The sequence below is a fragment of the Bubalus bubalis genome, chromosome 5 (genome assembly GCF_019923935.1).
Source record: "Bubalus bubalis isolate 160015118507 breed Murrah chromosome 5, NDDB_SH_1, whole genome shotgun sequence".
Lineage (NCBI taxonomy): Eukaryota > Metazoa > Chordata > Mammalia > Artiodactyla > Bovidae > Bubalus > Bubalus bubalis.
The window spans coordinates 36807142-36834905 of NC_059161.1; the positions used below are offsets into that span (position 1 = coordinate 36807142).

The window sequence follows — 27764 nt, forward strand, 5'->3', positions numbered from 1 at the left end:
GTCTCCTCTGAGTGGGATAGAGAGGTTGTGGGCCCTTCCGTGGGGTCAGGATTCCCTCTTGGTTCCAGGAGAAACCCATAGCTCTGCAGTCTTCCTCCCTGGCAGGTAGTGGCCCAGATCCTGCCTTTCCGAGACCAGAACCGTGCAGCCCTGGACAGCCTCTGGAACCGTCACCACGTGGAGCGGGTGGAGATCGTCATGAAGGAGACATTGGACGCAGAAGGTGCGTGAGCGGTCCCTGCCCTGCATCAGTGGTTTGGCATCGGCCCACAGGGCTGGAGGGTCTACCTGGCCCCTGCGTCAGGGCCAGTGCTGCGTGCGTGCATGCTCAGTCACTAAGTCATGTCCAACTCTTGTGAGACCCCATGGACTGTAGCCCGCCAGGCTCTTCTGTCCATTAGATTTTCCAGGCAAGAATATTGGAGTGGGTTGCCATTTTCTCCTCCAGTGCTTGCTTAGAGAGAAGATTTTGCTGGTGTGCGGTCTCCTTTCAGAGCCTGCGTGTGCCCAGTTCTGTGCCATGCTATACCCCAGGGTGCCCGCGGGCAAGCCCCGGATGGTGACAGCTGCCCTAAGGGAGCGTGTAGTTGGGCTGTGTAGACTTGGCCCAGGCACTGAAAACGCTGGCTGCCAGTAAACCCTGGGAGGGAAGCTGGCTTCCTTGCTGAGGGTGGTGGAGACCATCAGCGCGCAGGGCTCCCAGGCTTCTGCTTACAGCAGTGGCCCCCTCTGCTTTCATCCTGAGTGTCAACCAGCAGCTGTGCCCCTTGAGCCCTGGCTTTCTGTGACTCCCATCACATCTCATGAGCATTGGCTGTATGTGTTCAGAGCTTTGGTTCTTTTACCCCAATGATAAAAGCTAATTCTTACCGTGTCCTGAGGCCCTAGTAGCCAAATGGGAAGGGCGCTATTATTAGCCTCCACCTACGGATGAGGTTTGGTGATGAGCCCAAGGTCACGGCCGGATATGGTGTAGCCAGGTCTCGGTCCAGGCAGTCTGGCTCCGGCCCCGGGCTCTGCACCATTGCAGCCAGCTCATCCCCTAACTGCGTGTTGCAGCCCTAGGCCACTGTCCCACCCATCGGTGTGGGCCTGGGCAGAAAGGTGGGCCCCAGATCCCTTGGTCCTGGATGGGGCCCAGGAGGTCTGTGTCTCTTTTCCGCTCTGTTCCTCCCCTCAGCATTCTCCCCTTTCCCCTTTGAAGTGTGTTTAGTGCTAGAAGCTCTCGGTGGGTGTGGGGGGTTTCAGGCATGGGGACCCAGCTGCCTGCTGTCCCCTGATGCCTCATGGGTTCACCTGGGGATATATATCAGGACAGACTCCAGAATGAATATTGCAGGTGGTGCTGTCAGGGCCAGGTGGGAGGAACAGTGGGCTAGGGTACCAGACAGGAGCCAGCCTCCAGGGTCCCTGCCATCCTAAAGAGGAGCTGGGCTTCTCTGTCTGGAACCTGTGTGAGAAGAAGGTGCCCTCCTCACTGTAGTGGGTCTTCATGGCTCTCCTCAAGCCTTCTGGATTTCCTCTCCTGTCCTCAGCAGGGGCTCAGGCTGTGGGTTTCCACCTGAGACCTGTGTGTGCCTCCTGTCTTGGCAGGAGTGAGGGCTGGGCCGTGCCCTGGCTTCATCCGCAGAGAGATGACCTACAGATCTGGTGCCAAGCACCTGGCTGGGGGCGGGTGGGAGCCAGCCCCTCTCTGCCTGGATGTGACACTGGGTCTCCTCTCCTCCCCCATTTCTGGCAGCCCCTTCCCCAGTCCTACCCCGTGATGTCTGGAGTCACCAATTGGTGTTGCTTCTTATTTCTTCCACTCTGCCACATCATTCTTCTTGGTGGTGGTTGTTCAATCACCAAGTCCTGTCTGACTCTTTTTGACCCCATGGACTGCAGCACACCAGGCTTCCCTGTCCTTCACTATCTGCCAGAGTTAGTTCAAACTCATGTGCATTGAGTTGGTGATGCTATCCAACCATCTCATCCTCTGTCATCCCCTTCTCCTCCTGCCTTCAATCTTTCCCAGCATCAGGGTCTTTTCCTATGAGTCATCTCTTCGCATCAGGTGGCCAAAGTGTTGGAACCATCCTTCTTGATATTTGATGTCATTTGTAGAATCTATATGAAGCCAGGAGCTGGGCAAAGGCCCTTCCTTGCAAAGGTACCTTTGAATGTCAGAGAAAGGAAAGCAGAAAGGAAGACAGAAAGGTAGGCTGAGGCCTGAGCAGATCTGTTAGCCGTGGCAAGCCCATGGCAGGGAGAATCTTGGATTTGGATGCTAGTGTGACGGCTGAGGTTTAGAGCAGAGGGCGGCCCATGGCTCTGCCTTCAGGGCTGCTGTGTGGGACCAAAGCACCGGCCCGGTTGCCTTCGGGGTGTGGGTTCCAAGCAGTGGGTCTTATTTTTGCCAGCTCAAGTACATGCTGCTTCACTGGGCCCAGAGCAGGGCAGGCCTCAGGGACCCACCCGTTGTGCGCGGCTCACAGCCAGGGTGGGGCTGGTTCAGACCGCTCTCCTTGTCAGAGGTGGCCAGTGGCACAGCAGCTGTCCAGGGTGCCGCATCTCCCTGGCCAGGTGTGCACACAGGCCTGATGGTGTAGGGTGGGGTGACTCCCTGCCTCTGTGCTCACCCCTTCAGCTGTGGATCTGGGTCCTCGGGAACAGCCAGAACTGGGGGTTCTCTTCCCTTTGCCTCTGTTTCTGCTTCTCCCTCCCTCTCCTTCTGTCTTGTCTCTCTCCCTGGGCCTAGGGGGCCCAGAAGGACAAGCGCTCTCTGCATCCCAAGGGAGGGGCCTTGTGCGTCCTCAGCACTGGTCCTCTCTCTCCCCTCCTGATCTGCTTCAGGGCCCTGCCGGACTCAAGCTCAGGCTGGAGAGAGAGGACAGGAGCTGGGGACCCTGCAGTCACCCACCATGGCCAGTAACGCTGTGCCCAGCAGACCAGGGCCGTGCCTGTGCCTCCCCCTGGGGTTGGGGGTGGGAAGCCGCAGGAGGAAAGACTGCCTGCCCTGCGGGAGGTCACAGCATCTTGCTGTCCGGTGAGCTCAGCCGGCGAGGTGCTGCAGTGAGGCCGAGTGCGGCCAGCAAGCATCCAGGCAGGAGTCCCAGCCCGGGGGTCTGGCCATTAAGCAGAAGGGCAGAGTGTGGGGGCCTTCTCCCCTCCCCCGCCCCCCTCACTCACTCCTGTGCCAGGAGGCCCTGGAGGGACCCTGCTCCTAGACTGTGGCCTAAGTGCTGGAAGGGAGGGGGCTACAGGCCAGGCCTGGTCCCAGACAGACCCTGAGTGGGGGCTTCTGAGCAGCACGGGGGTTTGGATGTCTCCTCCACCCCCCCGCCCCACCCCAACCCATCCCCTGGCTCCCTCGCTCCATGCCTCCCTCCCTGCTGTGAGAGTTTTTTTCTTCTCTCCTGCCGCAGCCTCTGGCCCAGAGGAGTTCACTGCAGTCGAGGCTGCTGCAGAGACAGGAGAGGGGAATAAAGGAGGTGGGGGAGGGAAGCAGGAGGCCCGCCCCAGCTCCCTCTCACCCTGTCTGGGCCACCCTCTTGGAAGTCCTGTCCTGAGAGTCACAGAAGCCCTGGCCAACCACTCCCTTGGGGGGGGTCTCCCAAGGCAGCCCTCTGGGCCCTCCAGGGAGTGACCATGTCTGGGCCACTAGCCCCTGTGTGGAGGTGACCCCTGCTGCCCTCATCACAGCTATGGGGATGGGCTCTTCTGGAAGGGGGGCTGTCCTCATGGACTGAGGTGCAGCTGTCAGGCCGGGCTGCCGTCCCCCCACCTAGAAGTGCAGGGAAGGGGTCCCAGGTCTGTGGCACCCCATAACCCAGGTTCTTAACCACTACGCCCTCAGCTTCAGTCTGTCCAAGCCCTCAGCAGTTGGCCTTCCTGTCGGGAGGTGCCCCAGGCGTCTCTCTGCCACCCCGGTTCCCCTCTGGCTGGAAGGCTCTCCTTTTTTTTGGCAAGAGGAAGGATGGAGCTTTCCTATGGACCATGTGGCTGTCCCTGCTTCAGGGGGCTCCCTGTTCTGACATTGGTCACCCTGAGGGTTGGACTGACCATTCCATACCCCTTGCTGAGGCAGCCAGCATCTCCAGGTACATGACAGCTGTCCTGTCTCCTGGCCTGGTGTTTGGGGGGGCAGTGGAGGGGGATGCTGGCAGCTTGCTCAGCAGGGCCAGCGCCCCTCCCCGTGTCCGCAAGGTGAGCCCAGAGCCGCTGCTGGGCCTCCAGCCCGTGGGCTCGCTCTGTCCTCGGCCCTCTCCCCATTTTTATTCTTAGCGGTCCCAGAACCTATTGGTAGAGATCACAGCCAGCTTTTCATTTTGTTTTTGCTTTGCTGGGAAAGTCCAAATCTCCCACCGAAGGAAGACAACCGGGAGGGGGTTCTGGTCTAAGATCTGAAGGCTGCATGTTCGGCAGCCTCTGCCGTGATGGCCACCCCTGTTGCCTCTCCCTTGGGATTGTTTTAAGGATTAAGTCAGATAATGCGCATGGAAATGCTCTACAAATGGAGACTACTGTTCTCCTTCCAAGTGGGCTGGGAGGGGAAGCAGCAGCGTCTCAGTCTCTCTGGGCACCAGGTGACTTGTAGGTGACTTGTGTTGGGTTATATAAAGATGGTAATTGATCTCCAATTCTCTCTTATGTCCATTCTTCACCTAATATTTTCTCTCTCTCACACTTATATATGTACTTAAATTTCCATGTATTGACAGCCTGCATAATGTATCCCTTTCAGTCTCTCTGTGTTTCTGTTCAGTCCTGTTTATATCACAGAATATGAGTCGTTCTATTATTAGGCATGTTGTTTCCACTCTTTGCTGTTTTAAATAGTACTTTGAGAGCTTTAAAAAAAATAAAGGTATTCACACACCGTAAAATTTACCCTTTTTTAAAGTGTACTATTCAGTAGTTTTTAATATATTCACATAGTCAGCAACCATTATCTAATTATAGAACACTAATGAGCGTTCTAAGAAGTATTTTTTCTTTACGTGTACTTCTGAAGTGGAAGGACTAGCCCAGATGGGTCAGCACGACCTTATGGCTGTTTTTACATCTTACTGGACTGTTTATCAGAAAATTCGCAACAGCTGCATTCGTCACTGGTGACATTCCTACACTCTGTCCACATCGGGCCCCCATCTTCCCTGTTCCTGTTGTTCTGGTGGGTTTGCAGCTGCTCTTCTCAGGGTACCTTGCATGGGGTGCTGCCCGGGAGGTTGTGAAGGGGAACATGACCCAGGAGTAGAGTGATGGGTCTCCCATACCTGCAGTCTTGTGACTCCAATGAGTTCAGTGTTTGAACAATTGAGGAGCCAAGTTGGTCTTTTCTCCCAGTTGTCCAATCTGGTTGTGCTTTGTTCCAGAGGTCCCCAACCTCTGGGATCTAATGCCTGATGATCTGAGGTGGAGCTAATGTAATAATAATAGAAATAAAACACACAATAAATGTAATGTATTTTTAATCATTCTGAAACCATCTTCCCCCACCCCAGGTCCATGGAAAAATTGTCTTCCATGAAGCTGGTTGGTGGCGCTAGTGGTAAAGGACCCACCTGCCAATGCAGGAGATTTAAGGGATGGGGGTTTGATCCCTGGGTTGGGGAGATCCCTTGGAGGGGGACATGGCAACCCATTCCAGTATTCTTGCCTGGAAAATCCCAAGGACAGAGGAGCCTGGTGGGCTATAGTCCATAGGGTCACAAAGAGTCAGACACAACTGAAGCGACTTGGCACGCACATGCATGCTTTATTCTATCCTTGTTCACGTATTTTTAAAAATCAGTTTTTTTTGGTGGCGGTGGGTCTTCATTGGTGTGCTCCGGCTTTCTCTAGTGGTGAGCAGGGGCTGCTCTTGGTGGCGGTGCATGGACTTCTTCTTGCGGTGGCTTCTCTTGTTGTGGAGCACAGGCTCTAGGACATGGAAGCTTAGCAGTGTGGCTCTCGGGCTTAGTTGTTCCTCGGCATGTGGGATCTTAGTTTCCCGACCAGGGATTGAACCCGTGCCCCCTGCATTGGCAGGTGGATTCTTATCCACTATATCACCAGGGAAGTCCCCCTTGTTCACATACCGGTGGGATTTTACCCCTCAATTTTCAACCTAGGAAAGATACTAGGAGTCATATGTGTCTCTTTCAGGAAAAGTCAGTCCACAATAACTGGTGGTAACCAGAAAAAAATCACCTTGTTGGGTGCTGTCAGGAGGACCAGCCCCCACCTGGGCTTTACTGCCCTGCTTTTCCTCCATGAGGTGCCAGCCATGGGCCTGATCACTCCACTTTAACTGGAAAGACAGCTCCGCAGGAAAGGATCCAAGTCCACAAATATATGGGCTGTGCTGAACACAGGCTCACTCCCCCTCCCACCCCCAAGCTTGAAATTAAGGAATGAAGGAAGCTCTCTTTTACACAGTGGGTAGTAAACCTAAGAATGCCTCCTCTCCAGGAGTGAGAGCGGATAAAAATAGGAAAAGGGCCACTTAGGGATTTGCTGAGCTAATGACTAGTAAGCAGATAACAGAACTCTTTAAGACTCTGCTGTGTTCTCTCCATCAAAAATTCATCTGCTCTCAAAGCTTTAACTGTCCTCTTTACACTCCTAAATCTACTCCAATTCATTGATTCCAAGATACACATTTTTACATATTTGAGCCTCTCTGAAGTTGGGTCTACCATGGATGGGGTGATAGAATTGAATTGGCAGCCTGTTTCCATCTTGTTGTTTCAGTCGCTTAGTTGTGTCCGACTCTTTGTGACCCCATGGATTGTAACTTGCCAGGTTCCTCTCTGTCCATGGGATTTCCCAGGCAAGAATCCTGGAGTGGGTTGCCATTTCCTTCTCCAGGGGATCACTTGACTCAGGGATAGAACTCTTGTCTCCTGCATTGGCAGGCGGATTCTTTACCACTGAGCCACCTGGGAAGCTAAAACATGAACTCCTTCAAGCCAGATCTTAGTTTCTGTCTCATTTTTGATTTGATGGAATTTAGTCTATGTCCAGCATTCATTGCCTTTCCAAGCCCTGGTCTTATAATCTCCAGTTACCTCTGAGATACTGATATTTTCACTGAATGTATATCACCATGTCAGACCCAGCAGATTTAGAACTTAAACTACCACTGCATTGTTCTCGTGAAATACTGCCTGCCTTTTCTAATTTTTTTTTTGGCCGTGGTGGGTCTTCGTTGCTGTGTGAGACTTTCACTAGTTGCAGTGAGCAGGGGCTTTTCTTCATTGCAGTGTGTAGGCTTCTCACCGCAGCGGCTTCTCTTTTTGCAGAGCGCGGGCTCTAAGAGCGAGCAGGCTTCGGTAGTTTCAGGGTGTGGGCTCTGTAGTTGAGACTCGTGGGCTACAGAGAGCAGGCTCAGGAGTTGTGGCACTCGGACTTAGCTGCTCCACGGCATGGGGGATCTTCCTGGACCAGGGATCAAACCTGTGTCCCCTAGTGAATTCCTAACCACTGGGCCACCAGGAAAGCCCTCTATCTTCTTCATTTTCAAATAGTGGCTGTTCTCTGAGTTGTCAGTTGTCTCTGACAGACCTTCTCTTGCAGCCCCTGTGATAATAAAAATGCTAGCCAGTGTGTATCAGTGCCTTCTGCATGCCACGTATTGCTCCACGCCCCATGCATGTGTTAGCTCATTGATGTTCACAGCAGCCCCACAGAGCAGGCACTGCGGCCAGTCCTCTTTTATATGTGACGTAGAATCACTTTCCCGAGGTCACAGGGCTAAAAGAAGGCACAGCAGGTCCTTGAACCCATGCAGCCTGGTTGCAGAGACTGCAGACCATAACCCCGCACGGCCTTTCATGGATCCAGCCAGTCGTCATGCAGTTTTCCCTCATCCTCTCAGTGTCTCTATGCTTCACTGTTTGCTGTGGCCCTTGTTACTTCCTTCAGTTGCAGCCAAAGCTGTTCATTGACTTCATTCCCACTGGTCCCCTCTCTGTTCATTTTGCAAATCGTAGATGGCTTAATCTTCTCATAGCACCTCTCTCAGGGTTCCACCTCTAATAAAAAAAGAGTTTTATTGAGAGATAATTCACATATCATTTGTTGTTGTCTAGCCTCTGAGTTGTGTCTGACTCCTTGCAACTCCATGGACAGTAGTCTACCAGGCTCCTCTGTCCATGGGATTCTCCAGGCAAGAATACTGGAGCAGGTAGGCGTTTCCATCTCAGGGGATCTTCCCAACTCAGGGATCAAACCCAAGTCTTTTGCACTGGCAGGTGGATTCTCTACTGCTGAGCCCCCATCATATAATTCACTTACTTAAGGGTAGAGTTCAGTGGGCTTTGGTATAGTCACAGAGCTGTGCATCCATCACTACAATCAGTTGTAGAACATTTTCATCAAAAGAAGCTCTGTATTCCCCCCCACCCCTGATTAGCTGCCACCCTCTGATTGCGCCCCTCATCCTCACAGCCCTGGAAACCATAAACTTACTCCCCATCTCTGTGGATTTGCCTATTCCAGACATTTCGTGTAAATAGGATGTACAGTATGTGATTTTCTGGGTCTGGCTTCTCTCACTGAGCGTAATGTTCTCAAGGTTCATCCACACCTGTGTCAGTGCTTCATTTCTTTTTTTTTTTTATTAATTATTTTTAATGGGAGGATAATTGCTTTACAATATTGTGTTCATTTCTGCCACAGATCAACATGAATCAGTCGCAAGTATACATATGTCCCCTCCCCCTGCCACCCCATGCCACCCCTCTAGGTCATCACAGAGCAGCAGGTTGAACTCCCTCTGTTGTACAGCAGATCCCCACTGGCTGTCTTTTTCACATAGGGTGATGTGTATGTTTCAGTGCCACCCGCTTCATTTCTTTTTATTGCCAGATAACATTCTGCTGTGTGGATGGATTCACCACATTTTGTTTATCCACTTATCAGTTGGTGGACATTTGAGTTCTTTCTCCTTTTTGGCTGTCATGAATAAGGCCGCTGCGAACATTTGTGTACAGGTTTTTTGAGAACATATGTTTTCTTTTCTCTCGGGTGTCCACCTAGGATTGGAGCTGCTGGATCGTGCAGTAACTGTTTAACTGGTGAGGTCGAGGACTTTTAATAGCTCCTCAAGCCCCTCAATCTCCTTTCCAAAGGCCTTTCCATCTGTTCTCCATCTCTGCTCTTGCGAATCACAGACTGGCCGCTTCTGCCAGACTAGCCAGGCTCACCCCCATCCATCATCTGACCTGTGTGTCGGGACCTCCGCCCTCTAGCTTACGCTTCTCACCCCAACCAGGATGTGGCTCAGGGGCAGAGTCGGCCCCCCACATACAGTTCTTTGAGACGCACAGCAATTTTAAAAATCTGAATTATTTGTACACGTGAGATTGTACTTAATGATCCTGTTTTTCATGTCCTCTGTATAAATGACAAGGTTCGGTCACTGTGGGCCCACATACCTGGGACACGGCCCTGCCTTGTCCTCCTCACACCTTTCCTGGCCCGTGAGGTGCTGAGCCCCTGGCCCCTTGCGTCGACCCCCAACCCAACCAAAAAGCCCAGCTTGGTTTCCTGCTTCAGCCACCAGCCTCCACTTCTGAAAGCCACCAGAGCCCTGCTGCTCAGCCCATGCCAGGCGCCCTGTTCTGCCGTGCGGCTGTTTGGGTGGGAAGTTACAGGGAGCCTGGGAGGTGGTGAGAGTGGCAGGCTCTGGGACCTGCTTTGTTGTGGTTTAGTCGCTAAGTTGTTTCCGACTCTTTGAGACCCCATGGACGTAGCCCACCAGGCTCCTCTGTCCATGGGATTTCCCAGGCAAGAATATTGGAGTGAGTTGCCATTTCCTACTCCGGGGGATCTTCCTGATCCAGGGATCTAACCTGTGTCTCCTCCATCTCCTGCATTGCAGGTGGATTCTTTATCGCTGAGCCACCAGGGAAGCCCCTGGGGCCAGCTGCCTAGGTTCCAATTTCATTTTTACCCCTTTCCCAGCTGTGCGACCTTGGGCAAGTTGCTTGACTTCTCTGAACCTCAATTTCCTTACATTGTATTTATTTTTTACATATTGAAATATGTATTTGTTTGGTTGGCTGTGCCAGGTCTTCATTGTGGCAGGATCTTTAGCGCGGCATGTGAACGCTTAGTTGTGGCATTCGGGATCTAGTTCCCCAACCAGGGATCAAACCCGGGCCCCATGCATTGGGGCGTAGAGTCTTAGCCACTGGACCACCAGGGAAGTTCCTCTTTACATTTTAAAATGAGGGTAATAGCAGGACCTCTGTACATGTTGTTACTGTGAGGGGTAAATGGACTGATACACATCCGCCGTTATTGCTATTATCTGTTATCTTTTTCTTGATGTCTTTTCAGTCATATTGTGAGGACTTTGGAGACCAGACCCCTGTGGGCCCAGGAGCTGAGCCTTGGTTCCCCAGCTGGGGGCATTTAGGGTAGTTTGGCTGCAACAGCCGGGCTGGTTGTCCTGTGTGTCCCGGGTTCTGCCTCCTTGACCAGAGCTGCAAACTCACGCTCCGCTCCCGAGGACCAGACACCTTCCCAGGAGCCGACTGTGGGTCTCACTTCCTGCCCCATGACTCTGGCGCCACTGCCACGCCTGGCCTGTAGGGCTGAACTCAGGCCAGGTGGTCCCTGCTCACCGTCCAGCTGGCCCGAGGGCAGGTGGGCCAGGCAGGTCTGAACCAGGGGCCTTTTCTTTGTGTTGGTTTGAATTAAGTATTGATCAGATAAAAAAAGAATGATTACACAATCCCAGGTGGCACTAGTGGTAAAGAACCCGCCTGCCGACGCAGGAGATGCAAGAGACCCGGGTTCGATCTCTGGGTCAGGAAGATCCCCTGGTGGAGGGCATGGCAACCCACTCCAGTATTCTTGCCTCGAGAATTCCATGGACAGAGGAGCCTGGCGGGCTACAGTCCATGGAATCACAGAGAGTCAGACATGACTGGGCAGGCACGTGCACACACCACACAATCTAGGTAACATATGCAGAACTATGATATGACAGGTGCCAGTGAACTTGCCAACCTTGGGTCCCTCCCCTAGTCCCATCCCAGTTCCTCTTCTCCACATTCCAGGTTTTAGGTGGACTTTCCCTATGCTTCTTTCTCGTTTCTGTGTGGATCCAGTTGTCTGAAAACGTGCTGTTAAATTTTGAAAAATCATGCTGTGTGTGTGTGTGTGTGTGTGTGTGTGAGTGAGTGTGAGTGTTGAGTCTTTCTGTCTCTTTAACCTGCATTCAGGATAATCTGCATGGATCTGTCTTCTAATAACTGACTTTTTTTTTCCCCCGACCTTTCGTAATCCGTATAACCTGTCTATGGAATTTCTTATTTCCCCTTGTATTTTTCACTGATTTTAAATTCTGTTTGTCCTGGTCATATTATATTTTCAAAGCAGTTTATATATTTATATTACATCATCGGCTTTATTTCTCTGAACATGGAACCTCCGAGGTGGGTCCCTGGTGGTGTGTGTGTTCAGCTTCCCAACCGCACAGCGTTCTGCGGAGTGACTGCAGCGCTGTATCTGATGTGTGAGATGCTGCAGGGAGCAGGCAGATGCAGTCCTAACCTGACGGAGCATCAGGGTGGCAGGAAGAGTGAGTAACAGGCAGCACCAAGTGAGTCAGGGGAAGCAGCCAAAGAGAGGGCCCTCCAGCAGGGTAGGCCGAGAGTTTGGTAGAATCTCCTAGAAGCCAAGATCTGAAAGACGAGCAGAAGCTGCTGGGTGACAGAGCTGATCCCATGTTACAGGTGACGCACTCAAACCTTCGATAAACAGCTGCTCTTCCGGTGGTGATGTCACCTTTTTCTGTACGTAAGGCTGTGAATTGGCCCGAGTCTCGGCAAGTCAGCGGAATGTGAGCCGTGCCATGTGAGGGGTTGTGGCGTTTGACCACTGGCTTGTATGTATTTGAGTCACTGGTAGTCAGAGGTGGTTCTGAGCCCTGGAGGAGGAAGTGTGACGTGTGTGGTTAACCAGCTCCTGACTGCTCACCCCAGCCCTGGACCTCTGACTTCTTCCTCTCGTGTAGACAGGCATGGTCATGGACCCGCCGTGCCAGACCCTGTGGGTGTAACAGGAGGGGTGCCTGGCGCCTCCACGCTGTGCCAGGCGCAGTGAGCGCTGTTGCCACTGCCGAGCTCTGTGGTCGGTGTTCTTTCTGTGGGTCACCTTCTTTTACCTTCTCGGTAACCCCATCCACTGGCCACCTGCCATTTCCACCTGTGTGTTTTAAGCTTAAATACACCTGGTTTCCCATCAACCCCTTCCTCTACCCAGTCCCCTCATCTCAGATAATGTCACCATGCCCGTCTTCTGCTCAGGCCTGAGCAGACACCTTCCCAGGAGCCAACTCCCCCCGCCACCGCCCCGAGTCCTTGAAGCTGGCTTTGGCTTCACCTTTTCACTGGTGCTCGCCCGCATGGGTCAGCTTGCATGCTAAGTTGCTTCAGTCATGTCCAGCTCTTTGTGACCCCATGGGTCATAGCCCACCAGGCTCCTCTGTCCATGGGATTCTCCAGGCAAGAATCCTGGAGTGCATAGCCATTTCCTTCTCCAGGGGATCTTCCCAACCCAGGGATGGAACCCGCATCTCTACATCTCCTGCATTGGCAGGCAGGTTCTTTACCTCTAGTGCCACATGGGTCAGCGGGTCCAGTCAGTTCTGACTCCAGAAGTGCCGTCCGCCCTCTCCAGCTACTGCACCCCATCACTTTCATCCAGGTCCCAGCATCACCCCCCCCAGGTCCCAGCATCACCCCCCAGGTCCCAGCGTCACCCCCCCTAGGTCCCAGCATCACCCCCCCAGGTCCCAGCTTCACCTCCCCCAGGTCCCAGCATCACCCCCCACCTAGGTCCCAGCATCACCCACCCAGGTCCCAGCATCACCTCCCTCCCCCCTCCCCCTGCCGCCCCTACCCCACCCCCGGCCTCTAGGCCTCCACGTGGTCTCCTGCGGTCACCCCCACCACAGCAGGCCGGGGGGTATGACTGTGCGGAGCTCTTGCCATCTCCTGCTTCAGCCCCTGCACTGCTTCCCCTGAGCCTGGAGACAAAGCAGCCTTGGCCCCTCATCCTGCAAGCCCCGCCCTCCCAGCCTCGCCCTCCTGCTCCCCTTCTTCTGGCGCCTGGCAGCCAAGCTCGACCAGCCTCAGGCTTTTCCTCTCTTAGCTCCCTTCGTCTCTGCCTGGCTTCTTGCAGGACTGCCCTTGCATGTCTCAGAGCGGACTCCTTATTACCCTCTGCCATGAATTCTGTCTATAATGTCTTTATTGGCTTTTCCTCCCTCCCATCTTCCCCCCCTCCCCCTGACTATAAGCTGAGGGCAAGGACCTGGCACCTTTGTGGGCTTGGTAGGGGGTGACAGTGAGCCCCCTTTGATGGCAGGATGAGGAGCAGAGACTTGAAAGTCAGGTGACTCACCCAGGGTCACGCACCAGCAAGCTGCCCAGGCCCTCACGGCGATGCCTAGCTTCCCGGGACCAGAGCCTTCCCCAGGCAGAGGCCTGGAGAGGCCCACGGGGTCTGACACCTCCTGGTGGGGTGGGTCTCATTGGCTCAGGGCCACCCGCCCCCTTCCTGCCCTGTTCTGCTCTGGCACTTCAGACTAGGGAGTGTGGCTGTGGGCACAGGAAGCACAGGCAGAGGTCAGCCACGTGCCCGGTCCTTATGACTCCTCCCGCACCACCCCCCCGCCAGGCCGCACCAGCTTCTACGAGGAGTACGGCGTCATCCGCGACGTCCTGCAGAACCACCTGACGGAGGTCCTCACACTGGTGGCCATGGAGCTGCCCGTCAATGTCAGCAGCCCAGAGTCCGTGCTGCAGCACAAGCTCCAGGCCTTCCAGGCGCTGCGGGGCCTGCAGAGGCACAGCGCTGTGCTGGGCCAGTATCAGGCCTACAGCGGGCAGGTGCGCAGGGAGCTGCAGAAGCCAGACAGCTTCCACAGCCTGACGCCGACCTTCGCAGGTGGGCCCCCAGGGCTGGGCACGGGCTGCTGGGCCGCCCCCCCACCCCCAGGTGGAAGCAGTCCTCCCAACACAGACCCCTTCAGGGTGGGTCGGGAGGGGCTGGAAGTGGGATTTTACCAAAGTGCTTAGAGGCGAGTGAGAGATGCCCCTGCCTCCCTGGCCTTCTGCCAGCCTAAAGCAGCAGGTCACCTGCTGGCTCCCTCTGGACAGAGGGACAGACACCTCAGTGGTGATCTCTGTTCAGTCCATGGATGTTTCCAGGGCTCGCCCAGCTGGGCTCAGACCTGGCTCTGCCCTGGAGGAGCTTATCCAGCCCCCAGAGAGGCTGCAGGCCGGGGGCACACCTGGCTGGCACGCAGCACGCCAGGCAGGCAGGTGCCCACTGGGGCACTTGCACAGGCTCAGAGCTTTGTGGGCATGGCCGGCTCCCTGACACTGACATCACAGCCCCCAGCAGCAGAGCAGCGGCTGCTGGTCGGGCGCTGACCACGTGCCAGCGCTGTATGCGCATCATCTCATTTAATCCTTCCGTGCAAACACATCAGGGAGGTGTCGGTGTCATCCTCACTTAAAGGTGAGGGGCTGTGAGGCTCCGCGAGGTTGCTAGAAACGTGCCCAAGGTCACGCAGAGATAGGCCGTGGGAAAACCAGGTTTGCAGCTCAGTCTGGAGGGCGCTCTGCGTCTGACTCTCACCGCCATGGCCCCCTGCAGGCCTCCTCAGCTGCACAGTGGTTCCCTGCAAGCCTGTGGCTGAGATGCCTGGCTCCCCCTCTCCTTCCCTTGCACCCCCCATATCTGACGGCCTCAGCACATTCTCGGCGCTCTACAGACAGGAAGGAAGCACCTTTCCCTAGGAATACCTCCCCCCACCCCCATTTAGCATCAGTGCCACCTTGCAACCCCACCCCTGCCCCATGAGACTTCTCGCAGAATCTCCCAATTGGAGCCCCTCAGCCCAGCTCCCCTTTGGGGACAATGGCGCTGAGAGGCCCCTCAAGGGCGATGGGTGTCCGAGGTGGCCCATGAGGCTGCTTTTTGAGCACCGACTGGGAAGAGAAGATAATAGAAGAGGTGAGAGGTGGGGGTGAGGTTAGCATAGCAAGGCCAGAGGTTCCCAGAGGAGGAAGCAGAGAAAAGGAGGGTGGCCAGCAGGAACGAAAGAGGGGAAGGTGAGCCGGCCGGGAGGTCCCGGTTCCTGTGCTGGAGCGTCACCCCCGCGGTCCCCCTGTCACCCACCCCAGGCATCCTTGTTCACATAGACAACCTCCGCTGGGAGGGTGTCCCGTTCATCCTGATGTCGGGCAAAGCCTTGGACGAGAGAGTGAGCTACGTGCGGATCTTGTTCAAGAACCAGGCGTTCTGCGTCCAGAGCGAGAAGCATTGGGTCGCTGCCCAGAGCCGCTGCCCGCCCCGGCAGATCATCTTCTACATCGGCCACGGCGAGCTGGGCGGCCCTGCCGTGCTGGTCAGCAGGAACCTCTTCCAGCCAGCCCTGCCCTCCGCCAGCTGGAAGGAAGTAGAGGGCCGGCCCGGGCTGCACCTCTTCGGTCTCCCACTCTCTGATTACTATGCCTACAGCCCTGTGCGGGAGCAGGATGCCTACTCCTTGCTCATCTCTCACATCTTCCACTGCCGGAAGGACTCCTTTGTCACCACGGAGAACCTGCTGGCCTCCTGGGTCTTCTGGACACCCTTGCTGGACAGCCTGGCCCACGAGGTCCCACGCTTCTACCCAGGAGGAGCAGAGAACGGGCAGCTGTTGGACTTTGAGTTCAGCGGCGGCCACCTGTCCTTCTCCCAGCCGCTGCCGGAGCAGCTGGTGCCGGGGCTGGACTCTGCTCCACTGCCCAGTGACTTCCAGGTCCTCAGGGCCAAGTACCGAGAGAGCCCGCTGATCTCGGCCTGGCCCGAGGAGCTGATCACCAGGCTGGCGGGTGACATCGAGGCCACCGCTGTGCGGGCCGTGCGGCGCTTTGGCAAGTTCCACCTGGCTCTCTCGGGTGGCTCAAGCCCGGTGGCCCTGTTCCAGCAGCTGGCCACAGGGCACTACAGCTTCCCCTGGGCCCACACGCACCTGTGGCTGGTGGACGAGCGCTGCGTGCCTCTCTGGGACCCCGAGTCCAACTTCCAGGGCCTGCAGACGCACCTGCTGCAGCACGTGCGGGTCCCTCACTACAACGTCCATCCCATGCCCGTGCACCGGCGCCAGCGGCTCTGTGCCGAGGAGGACCAGGGCGCCCAGGCCTATGCCGAGGAGATCTCTGCCCTTGTGACCAACGGCAGCTTCGACCTGGTGCTGCTGGGCATGGGAACCGATGGGCACACGGCCTCCCTCTTCCCACAGTCGCCCGCCGGCCTGGACGGCGAGCAGCTGGTGGTGCTGACCACGAGCCCCTCCAGCCCGCACCGGCGCATGAGCCTCAGCCTGCCCCTCATCAACCGTGCCCGGAAGGTGGCCGTGCTGGTCATGGGCAGGATGAAGCGTGAAATTGCCATGCTGGTCAGCCGCGTGGGCCACGAGCCCAAGAAGTGGCCCATCTCGGGTGTCCTGCCGGACTCTGGCCAGCTGGTGTGGTACATGGATTATGATGCGTTTCTGGGGTGATGGAACCTTGGCCCTTTGCTCACCCCCGTGCTTCCCTTCATTCACCCTCTCTCTACCCTCTCAGTCCTGCCCCCTGCCCATGCGTGACTTCCTCTCTGGAATCTGACACCTCAGGGTCAGGCCCTCAGCAGGGAAGGACAAGACCCTGTCCCAATCCTGTGACAGTCCCCGTCTAGTGGTGGCGGGTCCCCATGGAACAAGGAAGAGATGGCAGCTCTGCTCTTGAAGAGCCAAGTCGGGAGAAATGCCCACTTGAAGAAAAGACCTGCAGCAGTTACGTGTGGGCATCCACCAGCGCAAACAGGACCGTCTGAAAGCTCCCCGCCAGAGCAGGAGTGCAGTCGGGGGGTGGTTAACCAGGAGGTACCTGTGGGCCAGGAGCCTTGGACTGCCTCCAGCAGAAAAGCAGAGTGTGGATGCTGGAGCCCAGGTTCCCACCTGGAGCCACGAGTGCCTGCTAGGACCTGCTGCCGCCTCCTCCGTCCTTTTTTTCTCCAGCCTCCAGCTCAGCCTGCTGTCCTGTCCCCTCCAGGGCCACCTCCACCTGCTCTGCATCTCAGGTCCCATCTTCCTAGACCTCCACCAGGGAGGTCTTCCCACCCCCTCTGCTTCTTTGCTGTCCCTCAGACACCCTAGCAACAAACGCTAGGATGTGGAAACGGATCCAGGAATCTTGCGAGTGTGCTGTGGGGCTCCTTTTCTCAGTAGGTGGACTTTACCAATGGCAGGAGGCGCCGGTTCCCCGGCTCCATCAGGGAGGAGCCCTGCCCCAGGCATGTGCCGCTAGGCCCCAGCCTCGGCCCCGCTGGAGCCTGTCTTTTGTGGGGGGCGGGTGCCGATAGCGTGGACCTGCCACCACAGCCAGACAGCTGTGCGTGAAACACTGAAACTCACTGGACAGAGTTGGTCAGACCATTCCTGGGATCCACACTGAAGAAGATCCTTTTGTCTCGGGACTTCCCCAGTGAGTGTTTCCGCTCTCAGCGTCCCCTCTTGTTTTACCTGAAAAGATCCAGTTAAATCTTTCTCTTTTGGTAACATCTGGGGGGAGTGAGATATGATATCAGGGCACCCAGACCATCCAGGGGCTCTGACCCTCACCCAGCTGGAGCCAGGCCTCCCTGGCAGGGTGGCTGCAGCCCACATCAGCAGTGGCAGTCCACCGCCATCCCAGGGCCTTCGCTGGTTGTCAGTGCCGAGAAGGGGCAACTGCTGCTCACCCTCTCACACTACCTTGTGGAGGCAATGACCTCTTGTGTGCCAGCCCCTCCTGCCACCGCTCACCTCACCACTAACACAACACTGCAGACTTGGGGGAGGTGGTCCCGGTCAAGCTTCTCATTTAGAGTAAATGGGTGCTCCTGAGAAGCCCTGGGCCAATAACAGCTGTTTCTCTGAAACCCCCAAGTGGTAGGAGGCATCTACAAAATTCTTTTATAAAAAAGTGAAAATTCTCAAAACGCTTAATTTCAGCTTTCTGCAGAGCCCAAGTTACATCAGTGAAGGATAAAGCAGGGTTTTGTGTGAAACAGCTTCCCCATCTTATAGGCACAGTTTGTATCAGATCAGGCAGATACAAAGTGTCAAGGTCACACCAAGGGCTTTCCTGGACAAGAAGGAGCATCATGAAATGTGTCTTTCAACTTTTGATTGTTTGCACTTTCTTCAAGGCTGTTCATACTTCTTCAAGAATTTACAAGAATTCTTGCTTTGGAGATGTTTGCCCGTGAGGTGGGCGCTGGCCGGGGGCTCTGCACATAAAGGTACCCATTAACATTTGGCTTCCCCCAGCCTCCAAAGACCCCATCCAGACAGGACATCAGTATTAATGCCCAGAAGACTCACCTTGGCCGATCAGAGCACGTTTCCCAGGTGGGAAAGTTTCCTCCCTTTCTGAAAATCAGTGTTTTTAGCTTTGAGGCTTCTGATGGGAGTGGACTGTGGGAGTGGACACGTGGCTGCAGGTGTCACATCTGGCCACATGGGGGCGCCCTCAGACCACCCCTACTGTCTGGACACAAAGATGCTCATCTCTCCCCCCCCACCCCCGGCTCCTGAGCCTCCCTGTATCCCTAGCACTGAGGACCCCCCCTTCCCCTCCCCCTGCCCAATCTGTTCCTTAGGAACTTCTTCTGTGAGAAAGAAAGGGACCTGCTCGTGCCCAAGTGTCGCTGCAGGATAAGGGGCCAGCAAACTTCTGATGTCACCATTTCTGAGTAACAGCGAGTTACCACGGGCCTGAGCCAGGCATGTCTCGTTCTGAGAGGAGCACCTTGCCTCAAAATGCACCTTCATCTTTGGAGAGCGTGTGTAGGGGCCAGGCGAGGGCAGGAAGTGCCAGGGTTTCCTTCCCAGAATCAAGTGCTCTGGTTTTTGTTGTTGTTGTTTTTTAATTGGGGTACAGTTGCTTTATAATGTTAGTTTCTGCTGTACGACAAAATGAATCAGCTCTTTGTACACACATATCCCCTTCTTCTTGTGCTGCGTCCCTGGTGGCTCGGTGGTAAAGAATCCACCTGCCAATATGGGAGATGTGGGTTCGATCCCTGGGTCAGGAAGATCTTCTGGAGAAGGAAATGGCAACCCATTCCAGTATTCTTGCCTGGAGAATTCCATGGACAGGGAGCCTGGCAGGCTACGGTCCGTGGGGTTGCAGAGAGCACGCACGCATGCGCCTCCCTCTTGAACCTCCCTCGCAGCTCCCCCCCACCATCCCACCATCTAGGAAGCGCTGTCATAATGTTACACCAGCTTAGTCCACTGGGAGCCCTTTGTCATATTCCCACTTCCTCCCGCTCCCCTTCCCCTTTTCTCTCTCCTATCCTGTGCTGGTGGTTTTCAGACTTTCTGGGTCATGATCCACAGCAAGAAACACTTTTCATCATGAGTCAGCGCTCAGACTCATGCATGAATCTGCATCTCAAGCAAAAGTTCCATAAATGAATTCTCATCCTGAGAATTCTGGATACCTTCTTTTAAAAAAAATTCTTTTTTAAAAAATACTGCTTATAATTCACTAAATCAAGCTGATCCATAGTTTGAAACATGCTGCTCTAATCTGACTTTACCCTGTTGTGTAAACCGAGGTCCCAAGTGTTGGAAGGGAGCACAGGCACCCAGCTCACACAGGGATGCTCATGAGCACTCTGGAACTGGTACCCAGGCTTCCTGTTCCTGCAGCTTCGTGCATCAGGCTGGTCTCAACTGATGCTGCTACAGCCTCTGTGGTGGGATGCTCACTGCTCCCATCACGAGGGAGGGGAGGAGAGGGTGATGGAAGACACATCATTCAGAGCCCCAGGGCTTCTGGAAGCGGCGATGATGTGTCCTATACAGAGGGGTAATGGGTTCTATACAGAGGGTGGCAGGCTCAGTACTAAACATTTTCTGCTGTATGGTCTTGTTTAATCTTTACAACAACCCCGTGAGGAGGTAGAGGGATCCTGATTGACTGATGATTTTGAAGTTGAAACTGGAGTTGTCTAATGACAACAGGCCAGTTCTAAATTGGATGTGGGCTGCAGAGTTGTAGACATGTGCTCCCAGCCATCCTGCGGTACCACCTCCTTCCCAGGGAGCCCAGTGCGGCTCCCAGAGTTTCCCAGACGGAGTCCAGGCAGCTGGAGCGGCCTTGCAGGCCTGTGAAAGGAGGCCAGCCCCTCCTCTTGGAGGCCGGCTCACATCCTCCTCTCCGAAGCAGGTTTATCACCAATTGCTGCAGGGAGAGATTTAGGGACTTTCCCAGCTGCTATAAGCTAGATTCTGATGTTGCTCCTGGAGCAAAGTTTCCTGCCAACTGCAAGTTAGGACAGTCCTGTCCTCCTGCCCCACTTCTCGTTCCTCTGCCGACAGTGCTTTCTTCCCAGTCCCGGGCCTCCTGGGGACCAGCACACCCCAGGCTCTGCCAGCGGGCGGGATTTCAGAACACTCCCTTGGGGGCTCTTGTTCCAGAGCTCGCAGGCCCGGTCTCCCCGGTCTGGGACCTTCCTCCTCCCCATTTGTGTAGAGAACCAGACAGTGTGGCTGAGAAGGGAGGGAGACGCTTCCGCAGAAACTTAAGGGGCGGTTTCCTACAAGTCAGTTTTCAGAAACAGATTTTTTTTTTCTTGACAAAAATACACACAGTCTTACAGAAGCAGCCTCTGCATCAGCTTTACCAGCTCTATTTTTATCTTAAGCAGACGGGGACCCACGGACCTCAGTCCACGCCGGGCAGTGTGTCTGTGTCTGAGAATGAACAAGTCACAGGAAAGGCCAGTGGTGACAGAAGGGTGAGGGGGCCGTGGTGGCAGGTCCCCGAGCTTGGTGTCTGCCCGCCGCACAAAAGATAAACTCAGCGGGGCCGAGGCTTGAGAGACGGCTGTGTCTCGCGGTGGCTGCCTGTGTGGCCCAGTAGGGGCCATCCGCGCCCCCCCTTATCGATTCGCTGAACTGAAGAGCATCCCTCTCCCAGCTCTCCCACCTCCCCTCTGGGAACCTCCCACTTCCCCTCGAGGCTGCAGCTGTGCCGTGGCAGTTGAGATTCCCATGAGGAAGAGGGTGGGTCCTCCAACCTCATCCCTGTTTGGCAGCTGGTCTGCGCCCAGGGACAGCATCAGGAGGGATCTGCAGTGAGGTCAGCTCTTGAGGAGGCCCTGAGTGTTTTGACTGAGGTCATGGATCCATTCCTTCAAGAACCCCACCTGTCCCCACACTGTGCCCCACTGATGGGCCAGCGTTGGCCCAGGCGTCAGCCTGCCAGTCCAGGGTCCATCTTCCCTTGCTCACTTGGAGGTTGGAGCTGGGCACCAGCGTGTCCTCTGTGGTTCTTCTTCCCTTGCTCACTTGGAGGTTGGAGCTGGGCACCAGCGTGTCCTCTGTGGTCCTTTTCCCTTGCTCACTTGGAGGTTGGAGCTGGGCACCAGCGTGTCCTCTGTGGTCCTTTTCCCTTGCTCACCTGGAGGTTGGAGCTGGGCACCAGCGTGTCCTCTGTGGTCCTTTGCTGCACACTGTGTCACCTCCATGTGAGATGAAAATCCTGCTTCCTGCTCTTCCTGCTCTAGAGGCCTTCCCAGTGCCAGGCATCTTCACCAGAGGAAGCCCGTGGGGACCCACACCAGCCTGTGTTCTTGGAAGATGTGCATCTTCCAGGGCATCCCGGGACCCCTGTCCAGAGGTTCAGGCTTCTGGCCTCTGGCTGTCAGCACCCCAGGTGGGGCCGGAGTGAGGAGCTCTTAAGGATGCCTCAGCTCATTGCAAAGCAAGGTGCACACTCAAGAGCACTGTCAGCGCAGGAGAAAAGTGCCCTGAGACTGGAGGAGGCACTTCTGACCTCACAGCAAGCTGGAGGAGTTGGGGGAATGACCCCTTTGATGAACTGTCCTCTCCAGCCAACTTCCAGGAGCCCATCTCTCGTAAAGCGGACGCCAGTGCTGTACCTGCGTGGGTCCCGTAGATGGGGAGGGGCGGAGATCTCAATTAAGTATGCTGCTTTTATTGGTGCTGGTTCTTGATTCGTGATGGTCTTTCCCTTGCTCTCAGGTGTTCTAAAGGAAATCTCTGCATCTTTTCTGTCCCTCTGGCATGGGAAGGGATAAATACACTTCCATTCACTGAAAGTCACATGGAATATGGTTTAGCGACTGGTAGCTTTAGAAACAGAAGTGTAAACAGAACTACGTATGTTCATCAGTTTGGGTCCTTAGCTGTACCCCACGGACGTCTAGAAAGGTCGTTATAAATGGTGTGAGGTACTCGAGTATAAGAGGAAAGGACCCTGGAGAAGCTGGTAATCAAGGCTGAAGGCGCATCTCTGAGACATGACCTGCACAGTCTGCCCCACCCCTCCTTGGTTTGGAAGGACGGGGTGAGAGCAGACATCACGGGGCCTCTGCCGGCTCCGAGAGCCACTGCTTCCCGAGCCCAAGTGAAGGTTTCCAGCCTTCTTGGTGCTGTGCTTAGCAGCTGTTGCCAGGAAGAGCCCTGGATGGGGCTCCCCCTGGATGGGGGGTGTGGGCTCTGAAATCATGGTGTGTTGCAATCTGGGTTGTGTCCATGCATTCTGTCCTGTGCGGGGAAACAGAAATCCAAACAGGATTTCTGTCGGGAGGGAAGAGAGACAGGCAAGCTGTTAGTTTGGAGGGACTGTTTGTTCCCCCGGGTGGTGGGAGACCATGACCATAACCCCTCCTCTACCCCCCACCCCCCACCCCGGCCAATGGCATGAACATGCCACACCTTTCTGCAGAAAGAGCAACTGCTCCTGGCTTTTATGGAAACACTGGACACTTTTAACGATGCCTCTGACAATGAGACATATTCAGATCAGAGTTTTTAAAATGCCTTTTTTGTATGTCAAATGTACCATCTATTTTTTAAACAATAAAATTGTTTCCCCCAAATCCCTGCTCTTTATTTTTTCTGGGAGACGGAGTGTGATGGGCCATGTGTGTGCTCAGAGAGGGTGTGGCAAGGCAGACCCAGTTACCCCGCACCTATCACAGGTGGATCTGAGCAGCCAGCCAGTCCCCACTTGCTTGAGGGTCCCTTGGGCTCCTGAGAGAGACAGTGGGGGGCAAGACAACTGGGTTTCCTAAGTTCACAAGCAGCCTGAGGGACGTCATCTCCCCGTCAGCCTACCTGGCGGATCACTCTTGGAGCAGGCCTCGCCTGGAGGGCATTCACTGTGATGTCTGAGGTGGGTGTCGGTCGGGGCACCTTTGGAAGCATCAGTATTTTGGTAAAATAATGCATACTCGTTATAAGTGAATTCATACACTGCCAAAAAGTACACAAATGAATGTTAAATCACTGCAATCCAGTCCCCTCCACTGCAGAAGTGTTAGCAGAGCAATATTAGCAGAGGTGACCCGAAGCTCACGTCCTCACTGAGCCTCTGCTCCTCGTGTTCTTGACCCTTCCATCTGCCCTTTATTTGGGAGGTCCACCGTCCACCCCTCTTCAAGTTCGTCTTTCTCGTCCGCGTCCTCTTCACTAGCAGACTTCTCAGTAGCCTTCCAGTCACTTCTAGCCCCACATTCTGTTAGAAGTGGTCTCCAAGGTCACCTCTGATCCACTGGACACAGCCACACCTCAAGGTGGCTGCCACGCACCGCTAAGAGTCCACCACTTCCACAGCATTGGCCACCACAGCCCGGGCAGGAGACCTCATTTCACTGACGGTCAAGAGGTAACTGTCGTCAAGACCTGTCGGCTACCACCAAATCTGGGGGCCAGGACAGAGTCTGGGGTCGGGGGGCCTGGCTGGGGTTGGGGGACCTGGCTTTCACTGCTGTCCCCTCGTCTTCCTTGATTCTCTTTGTGATTGTCATTACTGCTGCTGCTGCTGCTGCTGCTGCTGCTAAGTCGCTGCAGTCGTGTCCGACTCTGTGCAACCCCACAGATGGCAGCCCACCAGGATCCCCCGTCCCTCATTACTGGGGGGACCCCAAAGCTGAGGTCTGTCCCCATTCTCACTTCCAATCAAGATGGGAGGCACGTTGGAAAAACTGAATTTTCTCATTTGGATTTTCATTTATGTATAAAAAAGACACCATTAAGGGACTTCCCTGTTGGTCCAGGGGTTACAACTCCTTGCTTCCCACTGCAAGGGGCACAAGTTCCATCCCTGGTCAGAGAACTAAGATCCTGCATGTTGCACAGCATGGCCAAAAAAGTTAAAAACATGAAGTTGTCTGCAGTGCCTGCCACCCCACCTAGTAGTTTTTCATGTTCAGCAACCTCCCTCTCTCAGGAGATGCTCTATCTCTGTGTCACATGGTTTGGTAGCCTTTATTTTTTATGTTTATTTCATTGTGAGCCTTCTCCACGCATCCCCGTGGTCTTCATACTTGGTTTCCACACAAGTGTGAGATCCACTGACGGGAAGCCTCCTGGAAGCATGTCCCCTCCTCTGCTGTTGAACATTTAAGTTATCTCTAGCATTCATCAGACGGTGCTAGTAGTAAAAAACCCACCTGCCAACGCAGGAGATGTAAGAGACATGGGTTTGATCCTTGGGTCAGGAAGATCCCCTGGAGAGGGAAGTGGTAACCCACTCCAGTATTCTTGCCTGGAGAACTCCATGGACTGAGGAGCCTGGTGGGCTACAGTGAGGTTTAAAATGACTCAGTGCTTGTGAACCACTTTGTAATCAAGAAACAAACCCCGATATGACAATAATTATAAACACAATAATAAGCAATGGCCTAGGAAGGAAAGGAGATGCCAAAGGAAGCTGAAAGCCGCTAGGGCAGAAGAGAGAGGAGGGAACCACGGGGTCAGTATGATCACAGGCTGTATCCCCAGCACAACCCTGAAACAGAAGTGAGAAGAGGCTGCAGGCCAGGGTGTCGGGCCCAGAAATCCGCTGGAGGTCCAGTGGCTAAGATTCCAAGCTCCCAATGCAGGAGGCCTGGGTTTGATCCATGGTCAGGGAACTAGATCCCACGTATCTCAACTAAGACCTCAACTAAAAGATCCTGCCTACTGCAACTAAGGCCTGGCACAGAACAATAAGAAAAAAAAAAAGAGTTCTTGAGCCCGGGTTCCACACTTTGGGTTTCCAAGCCCCCTGATTCCCAGGCTGCAGGCTACTTTTTTCCTGAATGATGGCCATCACTTGCTATTTTAACCCAGACTCCTTCGGTTGCAAGTGACAGAAACCCAACTCAAACTAGATCTGAAAGAAGGACATCCTGGCTCCACTCTTCGGAAGGGCCAGGGTGGGGCAGATTCAGCGGGACCGAAGTCAGGGAAGTCAGCCAATGTCACCAGTAAGCTGTTAGGCCCCTCTTTCACTGGGGCTGCCAGATTTAGCAAATAGGTCCACAGGACACCCAGTGAAGTTTGTGTTTCAGGTAAAGAACAAATAACCATTTTATTTTTAAAAATGTTTTTAATTGCTAGTTGACTGTTAAAGATTTTTTTTTTTAATATTTATTTGGCTGCATTGAGTCTTAGTTGTGACATGCAGAATCTAGTTCCTTGACCAGGAATCAAACCCAGGCCTTTGCATTGGAGTGCAAAGTTGGGCCACTGGACCACCAGGGAGGTCCCCAAGTGTCATTTTAGTAGCAGTATGTCCCAGGGAGCATTTGGGATGGACTTAGACTAAGACATTATTTGTTGTTCACTTGAAATGCAGGTGGCTCAGTGGTAAAGACTCCATCTGCCAATGCAGGAGATGTGGGTGTGATCCTCGGGTCAGGAAGATCCCCTGGAGAAGGAAATGGGAATCCATTCCTCTATTCTTGTGGGAAATCCCATGGACAGAGGAGCCTGGCAGGCCACAGTCCATGGGGTCTCAAAGAGTCAGACATGACTTAGCGACTAAACGCATGTGCACACAGGAAACGCAGATTTCCCAGGGTGTCCTGTGTTTCATCTGGCGACTCTACTGTGCATGGTGGCCTCGTTCCTGCCTCGATACATGACCTTTCCTGTGAGGGATCGTGGCTGCCAACAGCTCACAGCATCTCGGTGACCTGGGATGCCCAGGGGAGAGAGAACCTAGGGCTCATGGCTCTGCCTGGGACACCCTAGGGAGGACTTGATTGGGTCCAGCAAGGGTCACTGTGGTGTCAGCACCAGGAGGTGCCTGGAGGGCCCGCTCTCGTCCCTCCCCCTCATCGGAGCACCCCGCAGATTCTTGGATATGAACAGTTGGGGTTTTCTCGATGTGTGTCAAGTGCTGCGCAATCGATGTAGCCTCAAGGCAAGGACTACACGCCCCTTTTTGGTAATTTGTGCGTGTGTGCGTGTGTGTGTGTGTCTGTGTATGTGGCTGCACTGGTCTTTGTGGCAACGCAAGGGCTGTTCTTTAGTTGCAGCAAGCGAGGGCTACTCTTGCGGTGCGCGGACCTCTCATTCCAGTGGCTTCTTTTGTTGCAGAGCACAGGCCGTAGAGCATGTGGGGTCAGTAGTTACGTCTCACAGACTTAGTTGCTTGGCGGCACGTGGGGTGGTCCTGGATCAGGGATCAAACCTGTGTCCCCTGCTGGGGCAGGCAGATTCTTAACCCTGGTTGTGGTGGTGGTGGTTGTTTAGTTGCTAAGTCGTGTTCAACTCTTTTGCGACCCCGTGAACTTTAGCCTGTGGGATTTCCCAAGCCAGAGTACTGGAGTGGGCTGCCATTTCCTTCTCCAGGGTATCTTCCCGACCCCGGGATCAAACCTGTGTCTCTCGCATTCGTAGGCAGATTCTTGACTGCTGAGCCACTGAGGAAGCCCCCTTAACCACTGACCCTCAAATCCTGTGCTCCCCTGTCTAATCAGACCCCTGCCCCAAAGCCCCTGCTCATGGGAATTCAGGTAGCACCCAGCTCTGGACTGATCCCTGGATGAGGTTGGGTGGTGGTGGAGGTGGTGGGGGGCAGTTGTCCATCCCTGGGGTGTTGTGATCAGCACGAGGATCTTTCCCAGAAGGAGAAACAGCTGCACCCAGACCCACGTGGCCCTCCACTTGAGCTGAAAGCACGCTGGAGAGCTTCAGACTTTTCACCTGGTGCTCCCCAGGCCTTAGAAATCAGGGCCGCCTAGTGAACAGGAATAACCACTTTAGCAGTTGTTATTCTGTGTTCTGGAGAGGGAACATCCACCCAAAAGTTTTTCTAATCATCAAGCTATTTCAGAAGCAAGTCATCCCCCGAGAAACCCAAGCCGAGGGTTGTGTTTACAACCAGTTTTGCAGGCCATCCGCTCCGCCGCCCACCTGTGTTCGGGAGCAAAGTTAGAAGGTGAGGCGAGAGGGCGTGTCCACGGGTGTCCCCTCACTCCTGAAAATAAACCTGACCGGAGTGCTCTACTTGCCCCCCCACCCCCACAGCAAACGCTAAAATTACTCCTAGTGCCTCCAAAATTCCAGGGCCACCACAGCCTCCCCAGTCTTAGCCGTGGTTTGATTCCTTGCAAATATTATGACTTCATGGGCTGCCATGGAAGGTTTTCACAAAATCCTAAAAGGTGGGGTAGACACCAGAGACCGCAGAGGTGCAGTTGCCCAGCTCTTGAATTTTATTTTTTATTATTAAAAGACACATTTATTATTTTAAATTGAAGACAATCTCTGATATGTATGAGTTGTAACCGCTCTTAGGTAAGTGCTACAGAAAATATCCTGCATTAGAGCAGAGCTTATCAGTTCAGTTCAGTTCAGTCGCTCAGTCGTGTCCGACTCTTTGCAACCCCATGAATCGCAGCACGCCAGGCCTCCCTGTCCATCACCAAATCCCGGAGTTTACCCAAAG

At 54.5% G+C, this 27764-nt stretch overlaps 1 protein-coding gene across 3 annotated transcripts in view; it reads left to right on the forward strand.

Moving 5' to 3' along the window:
• The window catches only part of H6PD (hexose-6-phosphate dehydrogenase/glucose 1-dehydrogenase), a 39388-nt gene extending 16468 nt beyond the window's left edge, over positions 1-22920 (forward strand). For 2 of the 3 annotated variants that reach the window (XM_044942964.2, XM_025285845.3), the window contains exons 3-5: positions 106-223; positions 13663-13932; positions 15177-22920. In XM_044942964.2, coding sequence (XP_044798899.2) covers positions 106-223; positions 13663-13932; positions 15177-16540 — 1752 coding nt within the window. In that variant the 3' untranslated portion in view covers positions 16541-22920. The remainder of the gene's footprint in view (positions 1-105; positions 224-13662; positions 13933-15176) is intronic. The other variant, XR_006641085.1, reaches the window with a different exon arrangement.
• Positions 22921-27764: the final 4844 nt, after the last annotated feature.